The following is a 25,413-nucleotide window of genomic DNA, read 5'->3' on the forward strand; positions in this document are numbered from 1 at the left end:
GGTGAATAGCATACAGAAAAAGAGGTTGTTTTTGCCAGTTGCATTTTCTCAGGTCACAGTCAACTCAATTTGATGATATCACAGCAGTAAATTATTGTTCTGTCGAGTGGCTTTGGATCTTAGGAAACAAGTGCAGATTTTCAGAAATTTATGGTCTCTAATTCACATATATGATTTCACTGGATCCTGATCAATTAGTCTCTCAAGGGATATTTCTTAAGTTTATATACAGACTCTTAAATAATTTCCACTTAAGGCCCCATGTTTTTCCTTTAGGTTACATATTCACACCACAAAGTTGGTGTGTGCCTATTGAGGTCTGCTGCAAACTTTCAACTTGAAAGGGAAACGTTACATTGTATAAATTTATGCTTATTGGTTATAAGAAATAATATCAGTTGTCTTTATAGACATCATAATGTTTTTGACCCTACGTGTCTTACCGTTATCAAAATACTTCTGCCTACACTGTTCAGTTCATTATGTGAAACCATATTTCCAGGAAGCCTGGATCCTTGCTTCCAGCAGAGCTGTGCTAATGTAGAATACCCGAAGGCATGGGGCAAAATGCTGAAAGGTATTTCAGCATTCAGGAATATAGATGTGTAAGAAAATCTCACCAGGTCTTAATTTGCACAATGAGAATATTTCATATGTTATTCTTCATCCTTGATGGTGTTTTTCTCCTTTATTTTTCAGTCTTCAAATATATAAAAGGCCAAAGCTAAGAGAGCATTCTAAGGTGAAGGTAACAGTCTTAAAAGACAACAGTACAAATTTAGCTTGGACAGTAGGAAAAAATTGTCATGAGTAAAGCACTCATACAGAAGGATTGGAGTGAGTTATCTGGTGAGGATATAGACAAGCATCTGTCTGGAGTAATGTAGGCATAGTTAATCTTACCTGAGGCAAAGGAACAGACAAGATTAAGTCTTGTATTTCCTTTCAGCTTTCATTTTGTATGATTTTGTCAGCCTGTATTTGGACCCACTTATGATTTCACTTTCCTACCTGTTGATTTTGGTGCATTCTGTCGTGCTGCCATATTCCAACCTCTTTAGTGGAATAGGAAGATTTTTATGCTGGAAAGTGGCTACAAGTACAACGTGTACTAAAGGGAATTTCAGAGAGTATAACCTGTTTAGGTGCTCTTTAGATTTACCAATGTAACTTTCTGAAGTTGAACTGTGATCACATGTCTCACTGCTGCCTTACTGCATTAGTTCAGCTTTTTTTTTTTTTTTCTAACAGGCAGCAACGCCCTGTTCTTAGCAGCAGAGAAAGAGGTTTCATTCTCCCCTTTCACAAATCATCACCACCGGAGCTGCAGCAAACTAAATCATGCTATCAGTGAAACATTTGCATTGATATTCAATGGCAGAACAAATGGTGTACTGAAATGTAGACAGAAAGGGAAATGTATTCTTGATACACTAACGATTCATAGGGCAACCTGTGTGACCTCTTCATTATAATGTTTTTTTCAAATCAATCTTTTGGGCTTGTTTGGATTTTCATTCAAAATCAAGGCATGATGACATTACAGCAATTCTCCCTGCTTGGTGCAGAAGCATAGCTCAGTTTCTGAGGTCAGTAGCCTTCTCACTGTCCTGATGAGTCTGACATTGTTGCCTCTATGCTTTTTCTTGCAGACGTGCATGTGTCATTCGTGGCCAGGTGGTAGCAATAGATGGAACACCTTTGGTTGGTGTGAATGTCAGCTTTCTACACCACAATGAGTATGGATATACCATCAGTCGACAAGATGGAAGGTGAGATTTTTATGTACAGTCCAGATTTTTTTTTTTTTTTTTGGATCTATCTACCTCTGCCTGTTCATGTGCAATATTCTCATAGAGTTCACGGTCAAAGTGTGGACTCAGGATGCCATCTGCTTTGGTAGCATACCTGTTAGAGCTATCTGTATAAAGAAGCAAAGAAGAAAGGGAAAAAGAAAGAAAAAAGGAAAAAAGAAAAAAAAAAACTGAACAGAAACAAGATTAGTGACATTCAAACACGTGCAGTCAAAATCTGACAATAGTGCTGCACCAGCACATCCTTGACATTTGAAAATGTTCAGTAGTCAAGCTTTCCAGAGAATTCTCTGTCTTCCCTTTTTTTTCTGGTGTAAATCTTGCAAGTAGTTTATTGAAGTGTCAATGAAGTTAACTCCTTCAGCTGATCATCTAAGCCGTACAAGTAAAACTGGGGATGGAATCTTCATAGAGACAGAACCGTCACGCTGTTGCTCTGCATCCTGTCCTGCCTTCCCTCCCTTCCCTGACCTAATAGGACTGAGCTTAGTTCTCAAAGACAGATATATTCTACATTGCACTGCAGGGATGGCCACCCATCTGCAGTAGGATCATGATGTACTCTTAAACTTCAGATGTGTGAAGCTTCTATTGGCTTCATCTTTCTTGGCTGTGTTATGAAAGACAAGAAGCCAGAAGCTCTCTTCCAGCAAGGGAAGAGTATAATTTGTCACTTTTTTGTTTGTTTGTTTGTCACTTTATCACCATAAGGAGCATACATATTTATTTTACTTTACTTTCTTGACTTTCAAATCACACTATTGTTGGTAATTACCATTTCTTGTTTACACTAGTCTGGATAAAATTGTTGCATGGAAATATGCTACCTGTATTTTGCTGTGAACGTAATCGGTGTCATTTGAGAAATGTGATGAGATATGCATAATTAAGCCTGACTTCTTATCACAGTTTGTTACCATCAAAAGTCTCAGTAATAGATGCATTCAGTAATACAGACAGTGAAGTATCTATTTACATATTGTCTTCTGTTGCTTGACTGTGGATGTCAGTAACTCAGAAAATTAAGACTGTGTATCTTGCCTTCTATGCCCACTGCTTTGAAGCCCAGATATTCCAAAGGTGCTTCACTGTAACTTCCAGAAGTTCACCTGCCTTATTTACAAGAGCTGATTCATTGCTCGGTTCAAATAATCCACAATTTTCCCAAAATCATATCCTGCATAGAGGGATCTCTTATTCAGTATGCTCTCCTGCAACCTTTAGAAAATGGAAAAAGGATATGTTAAGAAAGAAAAGACCTACCAGACTGTGAGGCTTCTTATTCTGCAGACCATACCCACACAGATTATAAGTGTCCCTTTCCTGAGCTAGGGATTTCTTTTTCTATAATCCAAATCAACTAGGTCCAGATTCTTGCTACAGGTGACTTGTTATTATCAATTCTAGTTGATAAGTAGAGGGGAGAGAGACAGAAGAGCAGTGAAACACTGTACCTTGCCATTGATGCATACAGAAAGGAACTGTGGAGATGTGAAGTTCCTTCATGAATACTGTGGTAACATCAGGAAGATATACTGGAATGATTTTACATGGTAAATTAAGGACCTTAATGAGTAATATAAAGTTTTTTGTTTGTGATGCACTGAAAGTTCTGGTATTGTAATGATAAAATAAGAACAAAGAATTTTGTTTTGTCTTTTCCAGTTTTGACCTTGTGGCTGTGGGAGGCATCTCCGTCACCCTGGTTTTTGACAGATCTCCTTTCATATCTGAAAAAAGGACACTTTGGTTGCCTTGGAATAGATTTGTCATTGTAGACAAAGTTGTAATGCAAAGAGCAGAGTCAGATATACCATCTTGTGACATCAGTAGTTTCATCAGTCCAAATCCTATTGTACTCCCTTCACCCCTGACAGCATTTGGAGGCTCCTGTCCAGAAAGAGGAACTGTTATTCCAGAGCTACAGGTAATGAAAATACTTTTAAGTTAACATTTTTAAAAATGTGTTTGGTTGCTGAACAAGTTCTAGACAATGTTAAAAATTACCATTCCTCACCTTCATTAATGTAACCTACTCAATTATTTGGTGATAGTGACATGGAAACATTTCCCTTTGGTTGTTCTGCAAATAGCAATGAATTTTGACACTGAAAGCCAAGCAAGTCCGTGCCTGTTAAACTCAGTCACCCAATTACTCATATCAGTGAAGGATTATATTACAATTTTATCAAACATTTCTTCTGAAAGCTTACAGTTCTCTGATCAGTGTGCATTAACACGAGGGCACATAGACCTCAGCTTTACACAAGTTTTAAAAAAATTAAAAAAGGATTTCACTCAAATCAGTCATTAAAATTGAATTCAAAAGTTGCAGTTTCAGACTTAAAAACCAATTTGTAGACGTGGAGTATGGTAAGTATTCGCTGTACATATTCTGCTTTAATTTCTTCTGCTGTGAAAATACTGGTACCGAGTAGGGAGCAATGAACCATGGTGATGTTACTCATTGCAGTGAGGTTAGCATAGATCTCTTTAGGACTGTTATGCAAGATGCTTTTCTCTTTCTTCACATTTTGTTAATATTTTAAAATACTTTATTCCTTCCTTCAAAATAGAAGGAGGAGAGGGGAAGCCTTATCATGATTTATTATTGAAATCCCTATTTATTTATAGTAATGCACAAAACTATTCCTAGGTTACAGATGAACAGTACAACATCACCATACATCAGTGTGAGACATTCTACGTTCCTTAAGTGTTCCTTAAAGACTCCAAGGGATTTTTAATCTGTTCACGTCTTCTTTACAATGGCTTCTCCAGCGATATGTTACCTGCTTTTCTTTTCTATTATTCTTTTCAACATAGAGCACTTTTAATATGATCTTTTGGATTGTTTATATTTAAATATCTTTTATTCTTGAGTCTCTTTTAGAACCACTTTGTATTAATCTTGCCTTTAACTGCTCTTAATAAAGGTGATGTATGTAAAATGCCCCACAAGATACAGCAACTCCAGTTTTAGGTCATGTTAAACTAAACCCCACTGTTTTGTGTATATTGTTTGCGTGGAGTTCAGGCAGTAAAATCAGAGACAGATCTTGGTTCAGCCAGCTGATGACCATAGTCAAAATACATATTAAGTGAAGTAATGAACATGAATTAATAACCGATGTGCACCAGTAAGAAAAAATGGGTTACATTACTCCACACGAGGTCTTCCTGGTTGTTTTTAAAATAAAACAAAACAATGAGGTCCATAAAGATGCAGTCTACTCAGAGGGAACTTGGCCCCTGTCTATTTTTCAGCATTGGAGGGTCATTAGAGTGTCAACTTGTACAGTACTGGGAAAAGAGCAAAAAATAACCCAGAATAATGGGAGAAGGAGATACATTAGCATGTATTAATGCATGAATATTTCTTCCTGCTTTTCTATTAAAAATAAGAAGATGTCAGATGTATGACAGAGGGGGCAGCTGGGATGTCAGCAGGAAAGAAGGGGAACACTGCAAATCGGGATCAACAAAGGGAGCAGGATTTCCCTGGCAACACCGCGTTTCATATGTTGAAAGGACAAGTGCTGGCAGGCCTCCAGCTGTACTGCAGCAGTGCTGTGGCACTGATACTGTTGCAGTACATAAATAAGGATGTTGTGAAAGTGAGGAAATTCATTGTTAAACAAGAAAGATAGGAAAACAGGAATATAAACAAAACAGTTTGTATTTTTTCCGAACTCAGCTAATTTAAAATTGTGAGAGGCTGGCTTCTTGTTAATGAAATTCACTCAAATCACTGACCTTTTTAAGGTTTCAGTATTAAGGTTTTCAGTGGCTTCTGAGTGACTGTGCTGGCATCCTTCAGGAGGCTGTTCCCCTCTCTTGCCTGTTCATAATCGCAGCCATTCCTACAAGAGCTCCTTTCTCTAGGAGATAGATAACAAGAACTGAATCCCTTGTAGCTCTGAGGCCTGCACCATTCAGAAGGTCGAGGCCAAGCTTCTCCATTTCCCACGCAAGCTGTCTTTGCAGTCCCTCTCATTGCTGAGGGCTTATCTTCACAGCAGCTGGGAAGCAATACCACTCCACATGGGCAGAGCCAGCTCTGATCCGAGTGATTCAGACAGCGGCACTGACAGCGGTGCTATGGGATGTGAGCTCTGTTGCACACCGTGGGGACTGACTCACCTGTTAGCAAGATGATGGATGCCCCGAATGTTTCATCTTCACTGCTGTGTGTCCCCAGTTAGCTTGTTAGATTTCTGATGCCCTGCCTTCTAACGCCGTGCCCCCTCTTGCTGGAGTTTAGCCCTACTGCAAGCACTGCTGCACAGAAGCTGGTTTGTCAGGAAAAGTTTTCCAGTTTCTTTGCTCTCCCCACATTAGAATTATTGCCTCCAAAACAGAATAGTGTCTTCAAATCATGATGTAATGTGTGAAGTGTGTGCATATTAAAATAAAATAGTAATTAAAAAAAAGCACTTTTTTGATTGTGTTTGAGTGTAGAATACTCATCAAGTACCCCAAATAATAAAGCCTAGGTAAAGCTATAACACTCATCCAGAGCATTATGAACTGTAGTGCTTATTACCAGGGAGCTAGCATTTGCTCCTCAGTAGGTAAACATGGAGAATTATAGGAAGAGGTTCTTTATCAAAATAGATGGACCACCGTCCAGTAAATTTTCAGTGTTGGAGAGACCGTGGATGCTCCATCCCTGGAGGTGTTCAAGACCAGGTTGGATGGGGCCTGGGCAACCTGGTCTAGTGCCAGATCTGGAGGTTGGTGGCCCTGCCTGTGGCAGGGGGTTGGAACTTGATGATCTTTGAGGTGCTTTCCAAGCCAAGCCATTCCATGATTCTGTGATTCTACACTGCATTGCTCAGATCAACACAGAAGAGATCAGTATTGTGATAACATCATGATTGTGAATTGTAAAGTAGCCTTCTGTTGTCATTGCAGATAAATAAATTGTGCATTTTTCTTAGCCATAGATATAAGGATGTTTTATGTCTTTTTTTTTTTTTCTTCCAAGGTGGTCCAGGAGGAGATCCCAATTCCTTCGAGTTTTGTGAAGCTGAGTTATCTCAGCAGTCGAACGCCGGGGTATAAAACTTTGCTGCGCGTTATTCTGACGCACACAGCCATCCCTTCTGGAATGACAAAAGTACATCTGATCATTGCTGTTGAGGGACGCCTGCTTCAGAAATGGTTTCCTGCTGCAGCCAATTTGGTCTACACATTTGCCTGGAATAAGACAGATATATATGGACAGAAGGTTTCTGGTCTGGCAGAAGCTATGGGTATGTAGAATCACCTTGGTATAAGTAAAAGCACTAACACGAGTGAAGCCCAGAAAATACAGCTTATACCTTTTGTAGCCACGTTTTCATTTATTTATTTATTTATTTATTAATCAAATGCCTCTTTGGCTAAAATGACTTGTAGTTTCCTAGGAATATTTATTTTCTTGTTCCTCCAATGTCATCTTTCTAATTTAATCAATTTGAAAATCCCCTTTTCCCTCTGAGAATGGCTATGTACTAACAGCATTATATTCAGCTGTCTTTGTTTTTTGAATGTTACTTTGAATATGACCTTTGGTGTGTCATTTTTTCTCTCATTTTTTGGCTGTGACATTTAAAATGTCATTTCCACTTAGGGTTTACAAAATTCTAACTTTCAGGCATTCTTTTTTCTACATTTTGTGTCTCTAACAGTTACAACCTCTTGATTTGTTGTTGGAAGGTATTTATAAGAAAATGATCACATTACAAAGGCTTTCTTTACCAAGCAGCTATTTTGAAAACTGCAACAGAAACGGTGTCTGTGAAAGTGCTATTTGTTTATCCAACATTCTTTGTTATGATTTTCATTATTTGATTTGTCTTGCTGTTTCTTTTAATTGATTCTGCGGTTCTGTTTATTCATGGACTAATCCTACAGACACTTTCTGTCAAGATTATTTATTTTATCAGCAAAGCTTAGAGCTGTGAATGAGTCCTATTCACTTCTTTAGTAGTTCTGGTTTGCTTTTTAAGTTGAGGGATAATAGCAAGAGGCATTGGCAGGAACAGGCTATATAGCAAGCATAGCAAGGGCTACATGAAGGCATCCATCCTCACAAGGAGCATGCCTCATTCTAGAGAGCAAAGTGCTAATCTGGGCAGCAGCCAGAAGCTTCGCTTAGGACCTGTCTTTTGTCTGTGCAGACTCTGCGCCTGCACGTTGGCCCATGCAAAGCCAAGAGGTGCCATCCAGGCTGCACTATCCCCAGCAGCTCCCAGCACTTCTCATACCTGACTCTCTTATCGCACGCTCCCAGGCAGGCTGCAAAGCAGCTGTGTGGATAGGAGATGGTGGAAAGGAGGACGATAGCACTTTCATTTCTGCTTGGAGAATGGTGCAGACGTAGCTGTTGGTGCCATAAAGGATTATGTTAGAAACAAAAATACTGACTATGACTTCATATCATGAGGTGTACATAGGAATATATCAGAAAACAAGGAGCTTATTCTAGGACAGCAATCCCACAGCCTATTTAAGCTGATAGAAGTACAGGCTGCTGCCAGAAGGAACGTTCCCGTGGTCCTTCCATCTCCCCTGGGCCACCACTCACATATATTTGATCATGAAATGAGCCAGATCGGGAACAAATTCAGCTGAAAACTGAAGCTACCAGAAAATAAGTGACAAATTTTCAGCTTCATTAGCTTTCTGATCTGCTATGAATGCCAGTGCTGAAGCACAGGTCTTCTCATTTCAGCTGAAGCTCACACATTACAATTGGCCTAAAGCAATCAAAGCTCCATCCTTAGCACAAGGCATCCTGAGCTGCTGCATTATCCCATCTGCCTCTGATCTACCACATCTGGCTCAAACCTGCAGAAGGGTGAACTGCTTTACTAAGGGAACAGTCAGGTGCTGGCACTAACACAGGAGAGCGCGTGGCAGGGAGCAGGAGCATCCTTTGTAGCTCATCTCATGAAACTCCACTGCTAGAGGTCAAATCTCGTCTCAGTCCAGACAGACAAATTCCTGCTAGTGTTTTGGAGTGAGGGAAGTTGTTAAATGGATTGCTGCTTTCACATATATATTTCTACTAGTCCATAAATAAAGCAAAATTCCAGCATGCCCTTTGGCAATCCCACTGGTAAGCAGGCAGGGGCAGAAGGGTGGCGAGGGCCTTTCTCTGGACTGTTTACATGTGCCCTGTACCAAGGCTCTGTCAATGCGTGGTAACACTAACCTTCTGGAGATGGAAATGTTCAGTATGCCAATTCCCTCTACATCATTTAAGAACCTTATTATGATCAAGTCCAGTACATGCCTGGATGTTTGGAAATCAAATACGTAACGTCTTATGAAATGGTGCTGTGGTTACACGTTCTCAAATTAGAAATAGATGAGTCTTATGTTTAAATATGAATAAGGCTCGCAAAATGGTGCAGGATAGCAACTTTTTAATCATTTAATTGGGGTGCAATTTTTTTTTATTTTGCTTACTTTTTAGTCATGCTTCCTGCAAAATAGGATCAAAAATCTTTAAGAGAACTGCTAGAATGCTTGTTAGATTATAATAAAGTTTTAATCTGTAGTATTCAGGGGCCTTTATCTGCATCTGTTATTATAAGTTCTGTCAAAATAATTTTCTCTGCCAGTGTATTACCAATATTTAATAATGCATTCTGTTCAGATTTTATTTTAATTAAATTAAATTGCAGCAGGTTGAAGTCCTGGAACTCAGGAATATAACCATCTGCATTTGGTTTTATAACTACCATAAACATCTTTATTCTTCTTTGAGGTCACTGACAGAAATTATCATGGAATTGTTTACAGGAAGGATGGCTTTGAGTACATTTCACCACAAAAATGTTTTGTTTAAATTTGTTGCGCAAATGTTAGTTGGTATTTATCTATTCCAGAAGTCTTTTTAATGAGAGACCACTTGCTTTTCTCCGAGTAGCAGCAGAGCTGATAAAATAGGATTTGTTCCTTTTGTTCTAAGTAAAAAAATATCATGTGAATGTTAACACCAAGCCTCCATGGTACAGTTTGCATGCTGCTGTAATTCAGCGTAGGAAAAGGGAAGATCTCAATAGAAACATCAGTGAATCCTTTGATGTGGTCAGTCTCACACTGCGTCCCCTGCAGCGGGGACAAGCGATGCGCTACGACTTACTTACACTCCTGGATGCAAATATAAACTCTCAAGCAGACAAGTCCTAGGTCTCCTCCATTTATTGTTCTACTTGTTACTTCTGTTGAGTTATATTCATTGTTCAAAGTAAGATGCTGATAAGTACAAATACTTCAGGAGAGGCTGAAGTAGAGGTTGCTGTTGTGCTTAATCATATCATAGGTTTTTATAAGTTTATTTTGGAACAGTAGCAGCAGCCCTGAAACTGTATATGCTGGGGCTAACAAATTATTCTTGATTCTTCTATATAATTGTGTGAAAATAATAGATTTTTGGTTCAGGTGATTTCAGTAAATCTTTTGAAATCCATTTTAAGACTGCAACTGCTCTTGCTGGCTGTTAGTGTCCAAAAAGATAGCGACTGCAATTCTTCTCCTTCGTGCAGTGAAATCTCAGTCACCTCATAAAAGAGTTATAAATGAAGTTGGCCAGAAAATAACACTCCACAATGAGGTTAAAAATGAGATTGTCATTTCATTTACAAAAACCACAGCATCTTTCAAAAGCTGCCAGACACAAATACTTACTTTTCAAGCACAGCCACTTGATTGCCTTTGTAATTTTTATGCTTCACCTTGATTATTTTACATGCAAAACAGTTGATAGGAAATTTTAATGTATGGAGCATTGGTGGCTCCATTTAGATGGCTTGGGACATCCTACATTAAGATCATTCCATTATTTCTTTTTGGAGCATAAACTGTCTGAAAAATTCTTAATGTATGCATAGAAACAGTTATGTAGACACACAAGTGAGTGCATGTCTTGGTGTTGCTGATGGAAAAGGACAAAAAGGCGGCTACACACTACCTGTGAGCAGGGAAACTTTTATGAAAGGGAATGATAGTCTCTAGAGGGTGCTTGACAGCTCAGAAACATCAGATGTAAGGGGGGAATAGCAGGTGCACTTTGCAGTGTTAGCTACAGCGATGTTAAGTGTGCCACCGTGGATCCATTGGCACAGATTCTCAGATGGTATGGATTGTTACGCCTCCCTTGACCTAAATATCAGCGTGGTACCTCACAGCAGCTGAAACTCTGTCCTGTGGGGGTCTGTAATGATTCACTTAGCTAGGCTGAGTGACTCTGCCTTATAGGTCTTCCGTTTTCTCAACTGTACACATCTGACCCAGGACTGGATGTGTTAAGTGCGTGAATGGGGCGAAGATGCTAACATGTAGGTGACAAGTGTGAGGTTGCTTCATAGGAAAAATCTACCCTTTGTCTTCTCCCTGGATTAACACCTAGAAAATAGTGTGTTTGGCTACTGAGCCTTAAAGGCTCATCCCAGCACAGGGGGTCAGTGGCCATTCTGGAAGAAGCTCCATACACACAGCTGGGCACACAGGCATGGACTCGCCTAGAAAGAGTGCAGGTTTTAGTCACAAGAGCTCCTGTAACTCAAAAATGGGAGAATACTGAAACCTGTAGTTTTAAACATCAGCAGTACTTAAGGAGATGTGATTTCTACAAGCCAGAGTTTAGCTACAAAACCAGGTTCTTTCTGCTAAAATAATGAAGCAGCTCTGGCAAGTGAAACTGATGTAAGGAACGGCTTTCCGCTTCCCATGAAACATTTATCTTACAAACAAAAATGCTCCCTACTAATCAAAATGTTATGATTGAATCCGATAATGGAATTTTGATGGTATTATAACTATGTATGGTTCAAGCAAAATGTACAGAGCTGCTAGATAGAAGAAGTGAGAGGACTGAAAATGTCAGAAAACTGTGTTTTTTAAATTATTTTTTATTTCATATTAAAATTTATTTGAAGACATTTTTATTTTGGAAAGGCTAAAATATGTCAGTATTTCCTACAGCAAGCATCTACGATTTGTTGTCAGAATAGCATAATTTTCAGTTTGGAGGTCCATTTCTGTCTAACTGCAGTCCTTAGAGCAAGGTTATGTTAAAGAATGCTGCATTTCAAAAAAAATCTAATTTCTGAGAATTTGGTACCAATGTTCTCATACCTAGCAAACAAACAAACAAACAAACAAAGCCCCTTCATTGTGTTTTAATGTGGATTTTGTTTTTCTCTTTTGGCTACTGCTCAGATAATTAGCAGAAATAATAGTTGAAAAGATTAGTGTTCTTAAGACAACTATAACTGATAATACAAACATTTCTCTGCTTTGAAATGGTACTAACCATCATACCATTTCAGCCATAACTGAAATTCTTTAAAAGAAATACTACTTAACAGTAGCAATCAAGCAGAGGTAAATCTGTACTATCGTTACTTCACAGGTGAATATCAAAACCTGGAAAGAAAAATTACATAGTAGTTCACAGAGAAAAAAAAATAGACTGATAGATCTTTAATTATTTGTTTGCAGTGTCAGTGGGATATGAATATGAGACATGTCCTGATTTTATTCTGTGGGAGAAAAGAACAGTAATTCTTCAAGGCTTTGAAGTGGATGCTTCAAATCTGGGAGGCTGGTCCATAAACAAACACCACGTATTAAATCCGCAAAGTGGTAAGTCGTTCCTTTATTAACTGGCCATGCAGAAGAAGAAAACAAATTCTAAAGGAATTAATTGTTCAGATATTCAGTATTCCTACTTAATCTTCTTTCCTTGAATGTGCACCCTCCTTTCTTGAGAAATGAACTGTAAATGCCATCTGAAAGGATATTTTAAATGTTCTGGCTCCCAGGTATTAAAGACTAATAATCTCTAACCAGTGATCACTACCACGTTTTGGTCATTTGCATGGGAAAAGGGCATGCTCATTTAGGTTCCTTTTCACACTGTTGGTAAGGAAGTATTACATTTTAGGTGAGTTTGTGTATGTTATATTCTCAGTGAAGTGAAGTAATTCATCCTACGACCAACCTTGATTAGCAGTATCTCTGGTGGCCACAGACATCGAGGGAGACAGAGCAGATGTGGAATCAGAACTTTTGAATGATAGGTGGTCGGTCCAATGTGCAGAGGCTTTTGTGGTTGCCCTCTTTGTGGAGAAGCACAGTAGGTTGCTCTTCAGGACAAGCAATCCAGCACCTTTTAAAGCACCAGAAAAATCCTGTAAATACTTTTGACGTCACGCTGTTAATGCTGCATGGAGATTCTTCAAACATGGAGACTTGAATCTATCTTATCATTGCTTTTATTTTATTCCTGCTTTTTTGCTTTGTTGTTTTGTTGGTTTTTTTTTACCCTCAACATCTGTAAAAAGGAATAAAACTATCAAAACAATAATTTAATACAAGTTATGCCAACCAGAGAAAATACAATTTTGCAGATAAACTGATATCTCGCTTTCCTTGGGAAACTTGGGGTCAGATTTCAGCTCATGGAAACCAACGTAGTACTGGATTCAGTCAAGTTGTCTCAATTTGCTCCAACTGGGAGTTTTTCCTCTGAAATCTATTTCCATCTGCAAACTTCTATAATGAAGATTCATGCACAGATGTATGGCTGTCAGGTTTTTACAAGTTCTGTTGTTGAATGCGCAACTAGAGTATAAATATTCCAAATACAAAAGGTCAGATTTAGTTTGTAAATAATTTGGATTTCTGTTTTGATTTAAAATAGTTTGACATTTTAAGCAGCAGTTCTTTCATACCCTGTGTTATTGGTTTGTATAGATTGTCTCTTTTAAATGCCAGCTATTGACATTTAACACAAAGAGAAATCTGACCTCAGTCAGCTCAGCCCCCAACTGTGTGCCCTATAGTCTCCTCCTTAGTGCCAATTTACCACTTGCATAGTTTAATTTCAAGACTAAATTGCTGGCACTAACTCCAGTTTATATGGCTATCTGCTAACTGCGGTGCTTCCTGCTGTAATTCACCCCTATAGTCACTAACGTTTTCAGATTTTGTAAAATATACAATAATAATGCAAACAGTGCTAAACCATTGCACTCCTGACTGTGGGATATACTGGGATGAATTGCTTGCTGGCCCCATCCCAGCTGTGTGACACAAGAAGCACCAGAGAGCAGCGACCTGTCAGCCACACAGCACCTCCTCTGAAATCATACAGGCTGTGCACACTGCCCCAGCTTCCCATAGCTGCTCCTCTTCCTCACGTGTTCCTGCAGCACTGGCCATGAAGAGGGCTGACGTCAGGGGGAAAGCATTGGACATCTTCATCTGCTGCTACTGAGACACATCTGGCAGGGTGTAAGCACGTGTGTGCAGTCGTGAGGAGCATGGAGCCCAGCCACGGCTCAGCTCTGTCATTGAGCATTCCTCTTCATTGTAGAGGCTTTGTCCGTGGCTCATACATATATGTAGGAACTGGAAAAGCAATTAGAACAGAAAAAAAGATTTCTATATCATAGCTAGTACACTCTTAACAGCTGTTTGTAGGCTCCTATCGAAGCAACAAAACAAAATAGTCAACTGCATTACTCAGAAGATTAAAAATAACTAGTACAGTTCTGATCCTGAAACTAGCAGACTGCTCTTCCATTTCAGATATGTAAACTGTACTTATAATAAGGGCAAGATTCAGACTCAGAACTGTACAGTTCAGACCTATCTCCATACCACCATGAGTGAAACAGAAAGCGTGAGGAGCCTTCTCAAGTATGAAGATACTGAGAATTTCATTTGTAATTAAAGCATCCTTCTGTACATATGGAGAGCTACACTTCTGAGTAGCATGAAATTTATCCTGTTTTGAAACACTGCCACTGGATTAACTACAGAAATGACACTGAAAGATAACAAATGTTTTTCTAAAAATTCTCTACTGGAAATTGCAGTTTTGTCTTCAGACTAAACCCGTTTTGCTTAGTGAGTTAACTGGTCCAGAAGAGCTTACTTTTAAGTTCAGCCACTGAGCCTTGCTTCCAGCAGATCTGCTGCTGTTCATACTTAGAGACAAGGTAGCTGTGCTTCCCTCCCACTCACAAATCTATTCCTTTCAGAGATGTTACAAAATAAATCAAGTAGAATAGAGTAGTTGTGGAAACAAATAGATGCAATTATACAGGATTGCACTTCATAGCACAGCCTGAGCTTTGGAGGGACAAGCACTGACATGCAGAAACCATACCAATTAAAAACTGTGTTCTAGTGCCAATGTAAGTATCTTAAAAAGAAAGGAAAATATCTGATTCCTGCAGTGTAGATAGGAGAAATATGTATTCCAATATGCGGCTGTCTCAAGCTCAAGCTTTTTAAATGTGAGCATTTTTGCATCACATTGAGGATCACAGCCTCACCTCAGCCATCGTAAACTCTTGTTCTTCCACTTTTCTTCCCTCTGGTGCAGATAGTTGATCATTTACAATTCATGACGTGACCTAAGTTTGATGTTTAAACATTGGTCAGTTTGGAAGATCTTCAGGGCGTTTCTCATAATCTAGAAGAAAACACATACTGTAAATAGTGGTTCCTCTAGAGGGTCCTTGTAGAGGCACAGGTATCTCATGAATAGAAATAAATGTGCTATTAACTGATTTTTCAGAGTATTCTTTGAATTAGAATTTCCTTCTGATGGGCAGATGTATTGATTTACTTTTGAGGGGACTTTATGCTTTACGGTAATTCTAGCCCCGGCACAGCACAGCGCTGGCTAAAATTAAAGCAGCAACTCAAGAGCCTGCAATTAAGTACACGTTTACATGTATTGACAGCAAAACATTCCCGAGAGCCCTAATTATTTACTGGAATTTGTATGAGCCAGTTGAACGATTACCTTTACATTGTTAATTTCAGACAAAGGGCAGCATCTTCATTTAGCACTATTTCTGTCCAGTGCATAAGGGAGGGTATTGCCATTGTTTTGCTGGCATATTGCCGACATACCTTTTTCTGTTATAGCCAGAATAGCCAGCGTTCAAATAAACACGTGCATTCTGTCCTTTATTGTTCTGAATTTTATTGTATTTTAATAGAATTCTTTTTCAAAACATCTATGGCAACACACAGTAAGTTTTAATTGGACTTAACTGCAAGACGTAGAAGAATTTAAGAAAAGCAGGTAGAGGGAGCACACACACAGGAAAACACTGAGGAGGTTTTGTGTCCTTACTGCAGTCTCTCGTTTCCTGGTGTATCAGTGAGATTCCTCCAGAAAGTACATTCCCTTGGGTTTATTCCTTTAATTATGCCACTCTGTTCTTTATGAAGTAGGGCTCTCTCAGGGAAATAGGAAATTTTTAAGAATAGCTATCTTTCGCTCAGAAACAGCCAACATTTTGCAGTCGTATGTCATTGAATATGTCACTCTTTATGTTATTTGAAAATAAGTGCTGCAAATATCTACTTGAGAAAATAATTGTAGCGGGTCTGGTACTTGCCAACGTAGTGATCAGGAAAATTCAACACCATATGCTGCAGAGCAGTGCTGAAATAACTGATCCTCCGACAAGTTGTTCTGAACTTTATGGCAGAACATAACACACTCCTGTTGGTAAGAAATGTGTCGGTGCCGCGGTGCTGTGACCCCGAGCTTGGCTCTGCTGCACGCCACACCATTTTTATATACCATGAAGGACTGGCATTTAAATGTGAATATTGATTTTGTACTGCCACTCAGTGCTCCTTTGTGAAAAATGCATAGTCGTCCCATTAATCTCCTTTAATTAAATATTCAAACTGCCTCAGAAATTCCTCTGCTACCTAATAAAAATTTATGAATAAAATGAATATTAAAGTAGTAATCCCTGAGAAATCGGATAGCACTGCAATTAACAGTCAATTTGTTAGAGCATTAACCAACCATGAGCTCTCCTCATGATGTTGGCTTTTAAAATAGCCACTAACCACTAATCGACAAAATGGTGATGGCGAAGCCTGGGACTGAGCAAAATCAGAGGAGGTTCATGGAGCCCCGTGATGAAGTTTTCACAGATCTGATGTCTGTTGCTATTTTGCTGGTCTGCTTTTCCCTAGGATTTCAAAATACCAGACTGCAGAACAGTTCAAGTGCTCTATATCTGCTTTGTTTGTTTGTTTGTTTGTTTTCTCTTGTTTTCTCACATCCCCTCCCACCTTCTGCCTAGGAATTGTACACAAAGGAAATGGTGAAAACATGTTCATTTCCCAGCAGCCACCGGTCATCTCCACTGTGATGGGCAATGGACACCAGAGGAGTGTCTCCTGCTCCAACTGCAATGGTCTTGCACTCAACAGCAAACTCTTTGCCCCAGTTGCTCTGACTTCTGGGCCTGATGGGAGTGTGTATATTGGAGACTTCAATTTTGTCAGACGGATCTTTCCCTCTGGAAACTCTATTGGCATATTAGAGTTGAGGTAAAAAGAGATTAGCTCTGGCTTGTGTCCCTATCCTGGCTGTGATACGCCTATGAAAACTACAGCGAGACTTTGTCCTTTTTGATTTAAAGACACAGCTGCATTTAGCTGTCTCCTGAGCACGCATCTCATTGACAGTGAAACTCAGTCATCAGAAAACTTATGCATTCTTTAAAATCATAAGTTAAAAAAGGGCATTGTAAGTGGCCTTTAGAATGGGGTTTGCATAATGAATTTCTACAAAGTGCAGAGTTAATAGAGCTGTTCTTTCTTCTCATGGGGATTCTCATGCAATTATTTCCTCCCCCAGAAAGTTTAGAAATTTCAGGAAGCTTTTTTTTTCCTTTTCTTTAAGACTCACTCCCACCACCACTCAATAGCAGATATGCATAGTGCCTGATCTATAGGTCTGATATACCTGCCATGGCTGAAATTAATGCAATTAAATCATTCTTCACAAATAACAGGATGTGGCTGGGTTTAAGCAGCTGAGCGAGATTGGCACTGCAGACCAATGTGTTTCAGGCAGGACCACTTGACTGTATTAATGACTCCTGATTTGGAGATGTGGATGTGGAGAAAGGCAGGAAAGATTCTGGACACTGATCCACTAAAATGCTCTTACTTAGAAGACACAAATCTAACTATCTAGCCTTGCAGGTGATGTAATTGTGAGCTGGTTGTTCAGAATGAACTTGAAAATGTGCGGGTGGTGGGTGGCAGAAGGGAAACATATTTTGAGAGGAAGAAGTGATACTGAATGCCAGGATAAACAGTGTTTTGTTATTGCTGTACAGCAGTCAGATAAAAAGTAGAGCTTTTCTGGAGAATTAATATTTCTTGTCTTTTTTTTTTTAAACCTGAACCGGACTGTCTGACTAGGAATAGAGACACAAGGCACAGGTGAGTAAAACATGGTAATGCAAATATGTGAACCACGTTCAAGGAAATACCCTTAGAAAAGTCCTGATTTGTAGACATCCTGATATAGAGAAACTCTAAATTTAATAAATGTAAATGCTAATCAAATTCACATTTAAGGTCGTTTGATTTTTTTTCCCTTTGAAGGAGCAAATCAGTTGATTTTGTCAACTAATTGGTCCTAAAATCAATTGATGACCAAGCAGAGATGGAGAAGTTTGAACCTGCAAGCTGGGATGTTGTCTAGGGCTGTCATACAGTTTTCATGTTATGCTTGTATGATCATAGATAAAGCTAGACAAGCAAACTGGGGTTTTACCAGTGAAGAAATAAATAAAGGCTTCAGAGTCCCACAAGAACTCATGCTTTAGAGGTTCTAGCATACCTGAGCTTTAAAAGCTGCCATAGTTACAAGGTGTGCACCGAGAACAAGGCAGTACCAAAGCACGTCGCATCTCCAACCTTGCCTCCTCCAGCTCCAGCAAGTTACTTCTCCCATTTCTATGTAACATTTTGACATTGCAATGTAAAGTCTCTTTTCTTTCTTTTTTTTTTTTAAAGAATTAATGTTGAAATGTTGGAAACGAGACTTCTGTAACATACAGTAAGGTGTTACAGTCCACCTGCAAAAGCGGCATTGCAGACTAGGAAGAGAGAACGAAGCACCGAGACACTGTGTACCCTTAGGAGCAAATGTCAGGGATTTCAGTACATGAGATAAATAAACACTGAGGATGATGACTGCATGGCATAGCAGGAAGTGCTGCGTGGACTGAGTGTATGTTTTGCAGACTGAAAGCACTGATCAGAATTAATTGATGTAGCCGCTAGAATGCTATTGAATACTATAGATTATTTGCCAGCCTGCTTGTAGATGATGTCATATTTCATATATTTTACAATGAAAGGTTAATAAAAATGAAAAATTCCTAGCTTATAAGTGCAAGGTTTTTATATTTTAGCCGAAGGGTCATTTCCATTTGCCTTTATGCTAAACTGATCAGTATCTTTGTACACTGATGAAAGGAAGTAAATTGAATGTACTTATTCTATAGTGCATTCAGACCTTCAATCAGGTTTTTAATTTGGGGGTTTCTTTGGAAAGTAGAGTTTTTTAAATACTTCTCATTAGAACAGGCTTTTGTTGTTTTTTTTTTCCTGAGAAGAGCTTAAGCCTTAATTAAATCAAGTTGTGAGAATGCACAAGTACCACAGCCCTATTAATTACAGTAATAATTATTTCTATCCATATCCTGTCCAAGTGAAATCTGAGGAAGATCTGAGGAAGTAAATTGAAGTTATTGTAGTCCTTGAGGTTATGGAGGAGCACTCATCAGTCCCAGTGTATGCTGTTCTGTTCAGGCTTTAATGGCCACGGTGAGGATGACTATAGGGGCATTCATTTCTTGGACATTTCTGTGATATCCACATACCTGGGAGAAACAACTGAATTTTGTCAGAGGCTTGTGACAGTCCCAGAAGGAAAAGGCTTAACAACCAAGTTCTCCACACAATCTCTAGTCTGCACAAAGGAGAGAAAAAGAAGTTTTTGCCAGAACAAAGAAAACACCATGTAAAAAAGGGTAGTGCTGGGAGACTAGGAGACAGAGAAGAGACAGTTCTTGGTTTAAAAGACTGTTTAAAAACAATTCATCCTGTTCAGTTTTCTGAACTTTGTCATCAAACTTTTAATAAGATCTAACCAAGGTGTTTGGTAACTGGTCAAATGGAAACCAGGCTTTGAGGTAACAGGGGTGAACTGTACCACAGGATATAATCACTGTTCTGGAAAAATGAATCATGAATCCTAGACTATTTTATGTTGGTTTTGATAGACTAATTTAAATAAGCTTGCATTTAGGTTTAACTGCAAACTTCTGCAAAGATAAGGAGTGTTTGATTTTGTTCCATTTTTTGCTAATATTCTTTAAATTTAAACATTTTAGTATTCAAGGCTTTGAGCATAGATAACATCAAGAGTTTTCTAACAGCCGGCCTATTAAATGTAATGACGAGGATGATAGAAAATGTGTCTACAAGGAGGGTATATAATGACTCCTGGCTCTCTGTAGTTTCTACATGATGGAGAATATGTTTATTTAACATCTAGAATTCTCCTTGCAATATTTTCGTCAGCAATATTTTATTAAAAAGTCATTTTTTAGCTGGCCGGGCTCTTCTGAGCTTACTCCTGAGAGCACAAATGGTTCTCAAATGTTTTTAACAAATAATTTTATAATAATGATGATGTGTAATTCAACATTAACTACCTTTAGCTGCATCCAGTTACTCGTTTTTCATGATGCTTTGGTTATCTCCTATTCCCCATATTTCCTTGAATTGGGTTTCACATCTGTTCCACGGATGTGGGAATGTCTCATTCCTTCCACTTCCCCCTTCTGTCTTTTGTAGAAGCTTATGACTAAGGTCAGCATTAAGCTACTCTAGCTGATGACTCAGAGGTGTTGAGTAGTTTCTGTCCCTCTTTGAATGGAAAATGAGAAATGAAATAGGCCCAAGCTCCATCACATTTATCACAGTTACAGCATTGGCCTAATTGCTAATAAATCAAATAAAGATTTCAACTGATTGTCTGTTAGGGGACAAGCAAAAGCTTCATTTTTAAAGAGGCTACAGCAACCCCGAATCTGGACAGTAAAGTAAGTCAGCGTCATTTCAGACATTATGTGGCTGTCCTGGGATCTCTACCAGTTCTTCAGCTCTGTTTTGTCTGGATTCTGCCTGTCCTGACTTGTCGTGGCACAGAAAACTGGGCTAGGCAAAGCACACTGCCAAAGCCCCTATGAACAAAACTGACAAAGCTCAGAGAGCTCATTTCTTAACTTAGTTGCAGAAATCCTAGGTGCTAGCAGCATTTTATTAAGATTATTAAGGTTTGACTATCTTCTAATCTGCATAGCAATCTCTAAGAGTGTTTATTTAGAACAGCTGCATGAAGAGTGACGGGAGCACCATGTCTCATACAGGCAGCAGTCAGCCATCGCCTCCTTAGGTGAAACTCAACAGCAGTAAAATACTGCCTGAGACCTGAACAACACACCAAGTTTTGGCCACCCCTCAGCCTCTGCCCAGCTCCTCCATTTTCAGTAATGGTCTGAGTGATCTGAAGGATGTACACCCATCCAGGGTCTGTTTTATCATCAGCACTACAGTGCAGTCTCACCAGGTTTGAGCCCAGGCAATTTCCTCAAAGGGGAAATTAACTTTGCACTCAAAACGAAGCAAAAAGTCATACTCGATAGTAAGATGAAGCCCAGTTTTTCTGATTGGAATTTATAATCCTCACCATTTAATTAACGTATGTAAATATTTTTTAAATAGCATTTTATAAGCTCAATAAGGCACTTTGGTGCATGAATTATGGTGTATTAATTCATGCCTAGTTGCACTGACAGTGCTTGGCCTTCTGCCTCGCTCCTGACAATACAGTCGGCATGAATTAAGGTGCCATATTTCATACCTTCATATTTGCTAAGGTTTAGAAACGGATAAAAATAACCAAGAGTGAATAGTAGTACCCATGCAGAGCAATCTGTGATTCATTTTGCTGCAAGTCAGATGTGTTTTCAATGCCAAGAGTGCGAAAACAGAAAAGGTATAGAAAAAAAAATGACCTTGCTTTTGAAAGTAATAATTATTAAGTAAGCTGAAGTCACTTCAGTTAGCTTTACACTGGGTCTTTTGGTCCTCATGGCCACGCCACACCAACTCCAGCAGTACTGCTGTGGGTGAGCTCGCTATCCAGGACACCAACCAGGATGGGCAGGCTCTACAGCTGCTTCTACAGCGGTGCTTGGATGAGCTGCATGATAGCTGGTCTCACTTATAATTCTCATCTCCAATTCACAGCGGAATTAAATAGGAGTATATAAGCTTTAGGCTACCATGAACAAAAATTAATAGGAAAAATAATAATTTTGTTGTTCTTCTTTTCTAGTACAAGTCCCGCACATAAATATTACTTGGCTGTTGACCCAGTGTCAGAATCCCTTTACTTGTCAGATACCAATACCAGAAGAGTTTACAAAGCAAAATCACTCACTGAAACAAAGGACCTGGCCAAAAACGTGGACGTGGTGGCAGGAACAGGTGATCAGTGCCTCCCATTTGACCAGAGTCACTGTGGAGATGGTGGGAAGGCATCAGAGGCATCTCTCAACAGCCCAAGAGGTAAGAAAAGAGCATGTCTGAAGTATGTGGTGGGCAGCTGTTATTTCCCTACATTCAGCAACATCAGAGGTGAATGTTGGTGGTATGGAAGCAAAGGCAGAAGCTTCCCATCAATATTCCATTACATTTTGTTGCCATGAGACAGATGGCAGGAGGGGGGCAGTCACGCAGAATGGCATCTGACATAGAAGGGTGTATGAAACAAAGCTGTGGAATTGAATTTCTCCATGCAGAAAAAAATGGCACCCACTGACATTCATCAACACTTGCTGAATGTTGATGGAGACCAATCAGTGGATGTGAGCACACTGAGGGCTGGGTGGTGGTTTTAGCAGTGGTGACAGTGACAGTGGGGCACTTCCACTTATGAGCACAGCACGTACGCTCCTGTTCATCACTGGTGGAAATGCACAGATATTGGTAGTGACTATGTTGATAAGGAGTGCTTTGTAGCTGGGAATTTGCTTTATCAAATAGTGTAATTATACTCTTCATATCTGTTGTAGCTTCAGTGAAAATAAAGAGGAGGCATTACTTTCAGATAAATAATTTATACTATGGGAGAGGTGATTCATTGGAACATGTTTATTCCAGATCATTTTGGGTACCCTATCCCTAGAATTTTTCAAGACCAGGTTGGTGGGGGCTTTGAGTAGCCTAATCTAGTGCGAAATGTCCCTGCCACCTATGGCACAGTTGGATCACAGTTTGATGCTCTTTAAAGTACCTTTCAACCCACATCCCACAGTTCTGTCATTCTACTTACTCCTTCCTTGCTTGTTACACTCCTATTTAAGTACCTTTCTATTGCAGGGTGGCAGCATTTAATCATATTTTACTTCTAAGCAAATAGTATTGTTGTATTTTTTCTGTTTTGTTTTTTTATACAATCAGGTGACTCTGGTTAGTGGGGCTTACTTATACATTTCAAGTCAGGGCTTTTTAAATCAAACAGACAATAGGATCAAGTACACTGAGTAATCCAGTTTGTCCTTCCCCATTAGATGCACTTTCTAAAATAGGAGCTCCACATGAAGGGGGCATTTTGCTGCAGCCATTCTTTCAGAGTTCATTCTGTATTGTCACAGGCAAAATGCACCTGATGCCTTGAATCTCCACTAGTGGCATAATTAATCACCCCACAAGCTACATTAAAACTGCAGTTTGCATTAGAATTGAGATAGAGGGTCTGGATTTGGTCGTCTAAACAAGCTGATCAACCTCAGCTCCTGCTGAGATCCCTGGAACAGAGGATAAGCAGCAGCTCTGATGGCAGAGCCTGTAAGCGGGCTTTTAGCAAGCTCCCCCTGCAGCACACCACAGCTCCTAATGACTAGCTCTGAGGAATTATTTTTCTTGAGCTAATAAAGGAAAGCTTGTGTATCAGTAGGAAATTAGAATGTATGTACAGACAAACATTTCTAGGGCAAGCAAATAATCCTGTTTTAAGGCTTAGCAAGTGACACATTTTAATTATAGATAGAGCAACTTCAACATGTCTTTAATGATGGAAGTTAAGTGTGAGACGAGAACAAATAAATGTTAATCTTCTGGCAGCTAATTAATGCTATGAATCAATTCTAAAAATAGTTGAGAAGAAAGGTTTTCGCATCCTTTAGCAGGAAAATAATCAATGTATTGTTCTTGGTTACAATTGATTATATCTAATTACAATACAATTCATTGTTTCATTGTACCTTCTTGCCAGCCAGTATCTTGGTGAGAATTTGTAATATATCTACTTATAAAAATATGCATGCATAGCTGTTTTCCTCAACAGGTTCTAGTCATAAAGACAGTAAGAGGAATAAAAAGTATAATTCATAAGTGCTGGGGCAGACAGCAAAAAGTAAAAAATTAACCATAAACAGACAATGGCTCAGACATTGGCAAATTCAGGTAATGGCTCCCAGCTGATGTACACATTTAAATGATGTCAGCTTAAATTGAAATTGTTTTCTATGTTTTCTATTTCATTTTCTATGCTCTGGGTTTTGTATTTCCATTTGAAGTCATTATGGAGTGTCACATTCCCCTTCTTGTGCAGGGGATCACGCAACATCAACCCACAGTCACCAGCACAGTGCAAAGTGTTAGCTGTGCATTATCATGATGGCTTTATGAGTGCATGTCCTTGTTTTCCACTACACAAAGACGCTGAAAAATCTCAGAAGCAATAGAAAGTACTTGCCTGGTGCCCACTTTTTAGTATTTATGAAAAAAACTGAAAGACTTACGTAGCTAAGTAAAATTTAATGAATATTTTGGTTTGTCAATGGAATCATGAGTAAGTTAGAAGATGTTACCTTTCTACTAAAATTAATTCAAAATGTAATTGTATATATTTTTTCTAGAAGACAGGACTCATTGACAGAGGTGTTGGTGAGCCCAGAGATTCAGCAGCATCTTTTCCACATTTAAAAATATTTGAACAAAAAGCAATATAATGTCATGTAGTATTCGACCACAGAACCAAATGAATTACTTTAATTTTTCATCAACAGCGAGATTTTTTACAGTCCAAAAATTTGTACCTTATCACATAGATAAAGACAGAGTAATAGAAAAGGATATTAAGTATATTTAAATGCATTACTTGACGAGACAAGATATACATTTATTATTAGGCTGGTGTAGAACTTCCTTCTGGCTCCAGTTAGTCTACCTGCCTTGTTTTTGCTCTGAATGTTCCCTTTTTCTGCAATAAATAAAGTACTTTTGCCTAGTAGAAAGGTAGTATCTAGTAGTTTAGTGGCTGACCTTGGTTAGTTACATCTCAGAAGCTGTATTCTCATTTCTGCTACTGACTGGTTGCAACTTTGAATAGAACCTTATCTATATGACTTGGTTTATCCACTTCTAAAATTGATAAGAAATAACTATTGTGTAATACTGTCGTGAAATTTAATCCTGTTTGGTAACATCTTCAGAAGTATGGAAGTGAGTGGAAATTCATATACACTTATTTACTTCTCTGAAGGAATATTGCTAAAAATACTAGTTTAACTATTTTGAACTCGGGTTTTTCTACTTCAGTGAGCATAGAGGTAGGGTGTTTTCTTTGTTGTTCTGGTTTTCTGTTCAGTTTTGGAGAGTCCTGAATAAT

At 38.9% G+C, this 25,413-nt stretch overlaps 1 protein-coding gene across 1 annotated transcript in view; it reads left to right on the forward strand.

Annotated features, from left to right (window-relative positions):
- Positions 1–25,413, forward strand: part of TENM1 (teneurin transmembrane protein 1) — a 268,505-nt gene that overhangs the window by 195,240 nt on the left and 47,852 nt on the right. The window contains 7 exon segments of the mRNA XM_031554696.1: positions 1,653–1,772; positions 3,480–3,741; positions 6,805–7,072; positions 12,315–12,458; positions 16,946–17,195; positions 18,078–18,098; positions 22,075–22,307. Of these exon segments, the coding sequence (XP_031410556.1) occupies positions 1,653–1,772; positions 3,480–3,741; positions 6,805–7,072; positions 12,315–12,458; positions 16,946–17,195; positions 18,078–18,098; positions 22,075–22,307 (1,298 nt within the window).

The sequence above is a fragment of the Meleagris gallopavo genome, chromosome 9, assembly GCF_000146605.3.
Source record: "Meleagris gallopavo isolate NT-WF06-2002-E0010 breed Aviagen turkey brand Nicholas breeding stock chromosome 9, Turkey_5.1, whole genome shotgun sequence".
In the NCBI taxonomy this organism is placed as follows: Eukaryota; Metazoa; Chordata; class Aves; order Galliformes; family Phasianidae; genus Meleagris; species Meleagris gallopavo.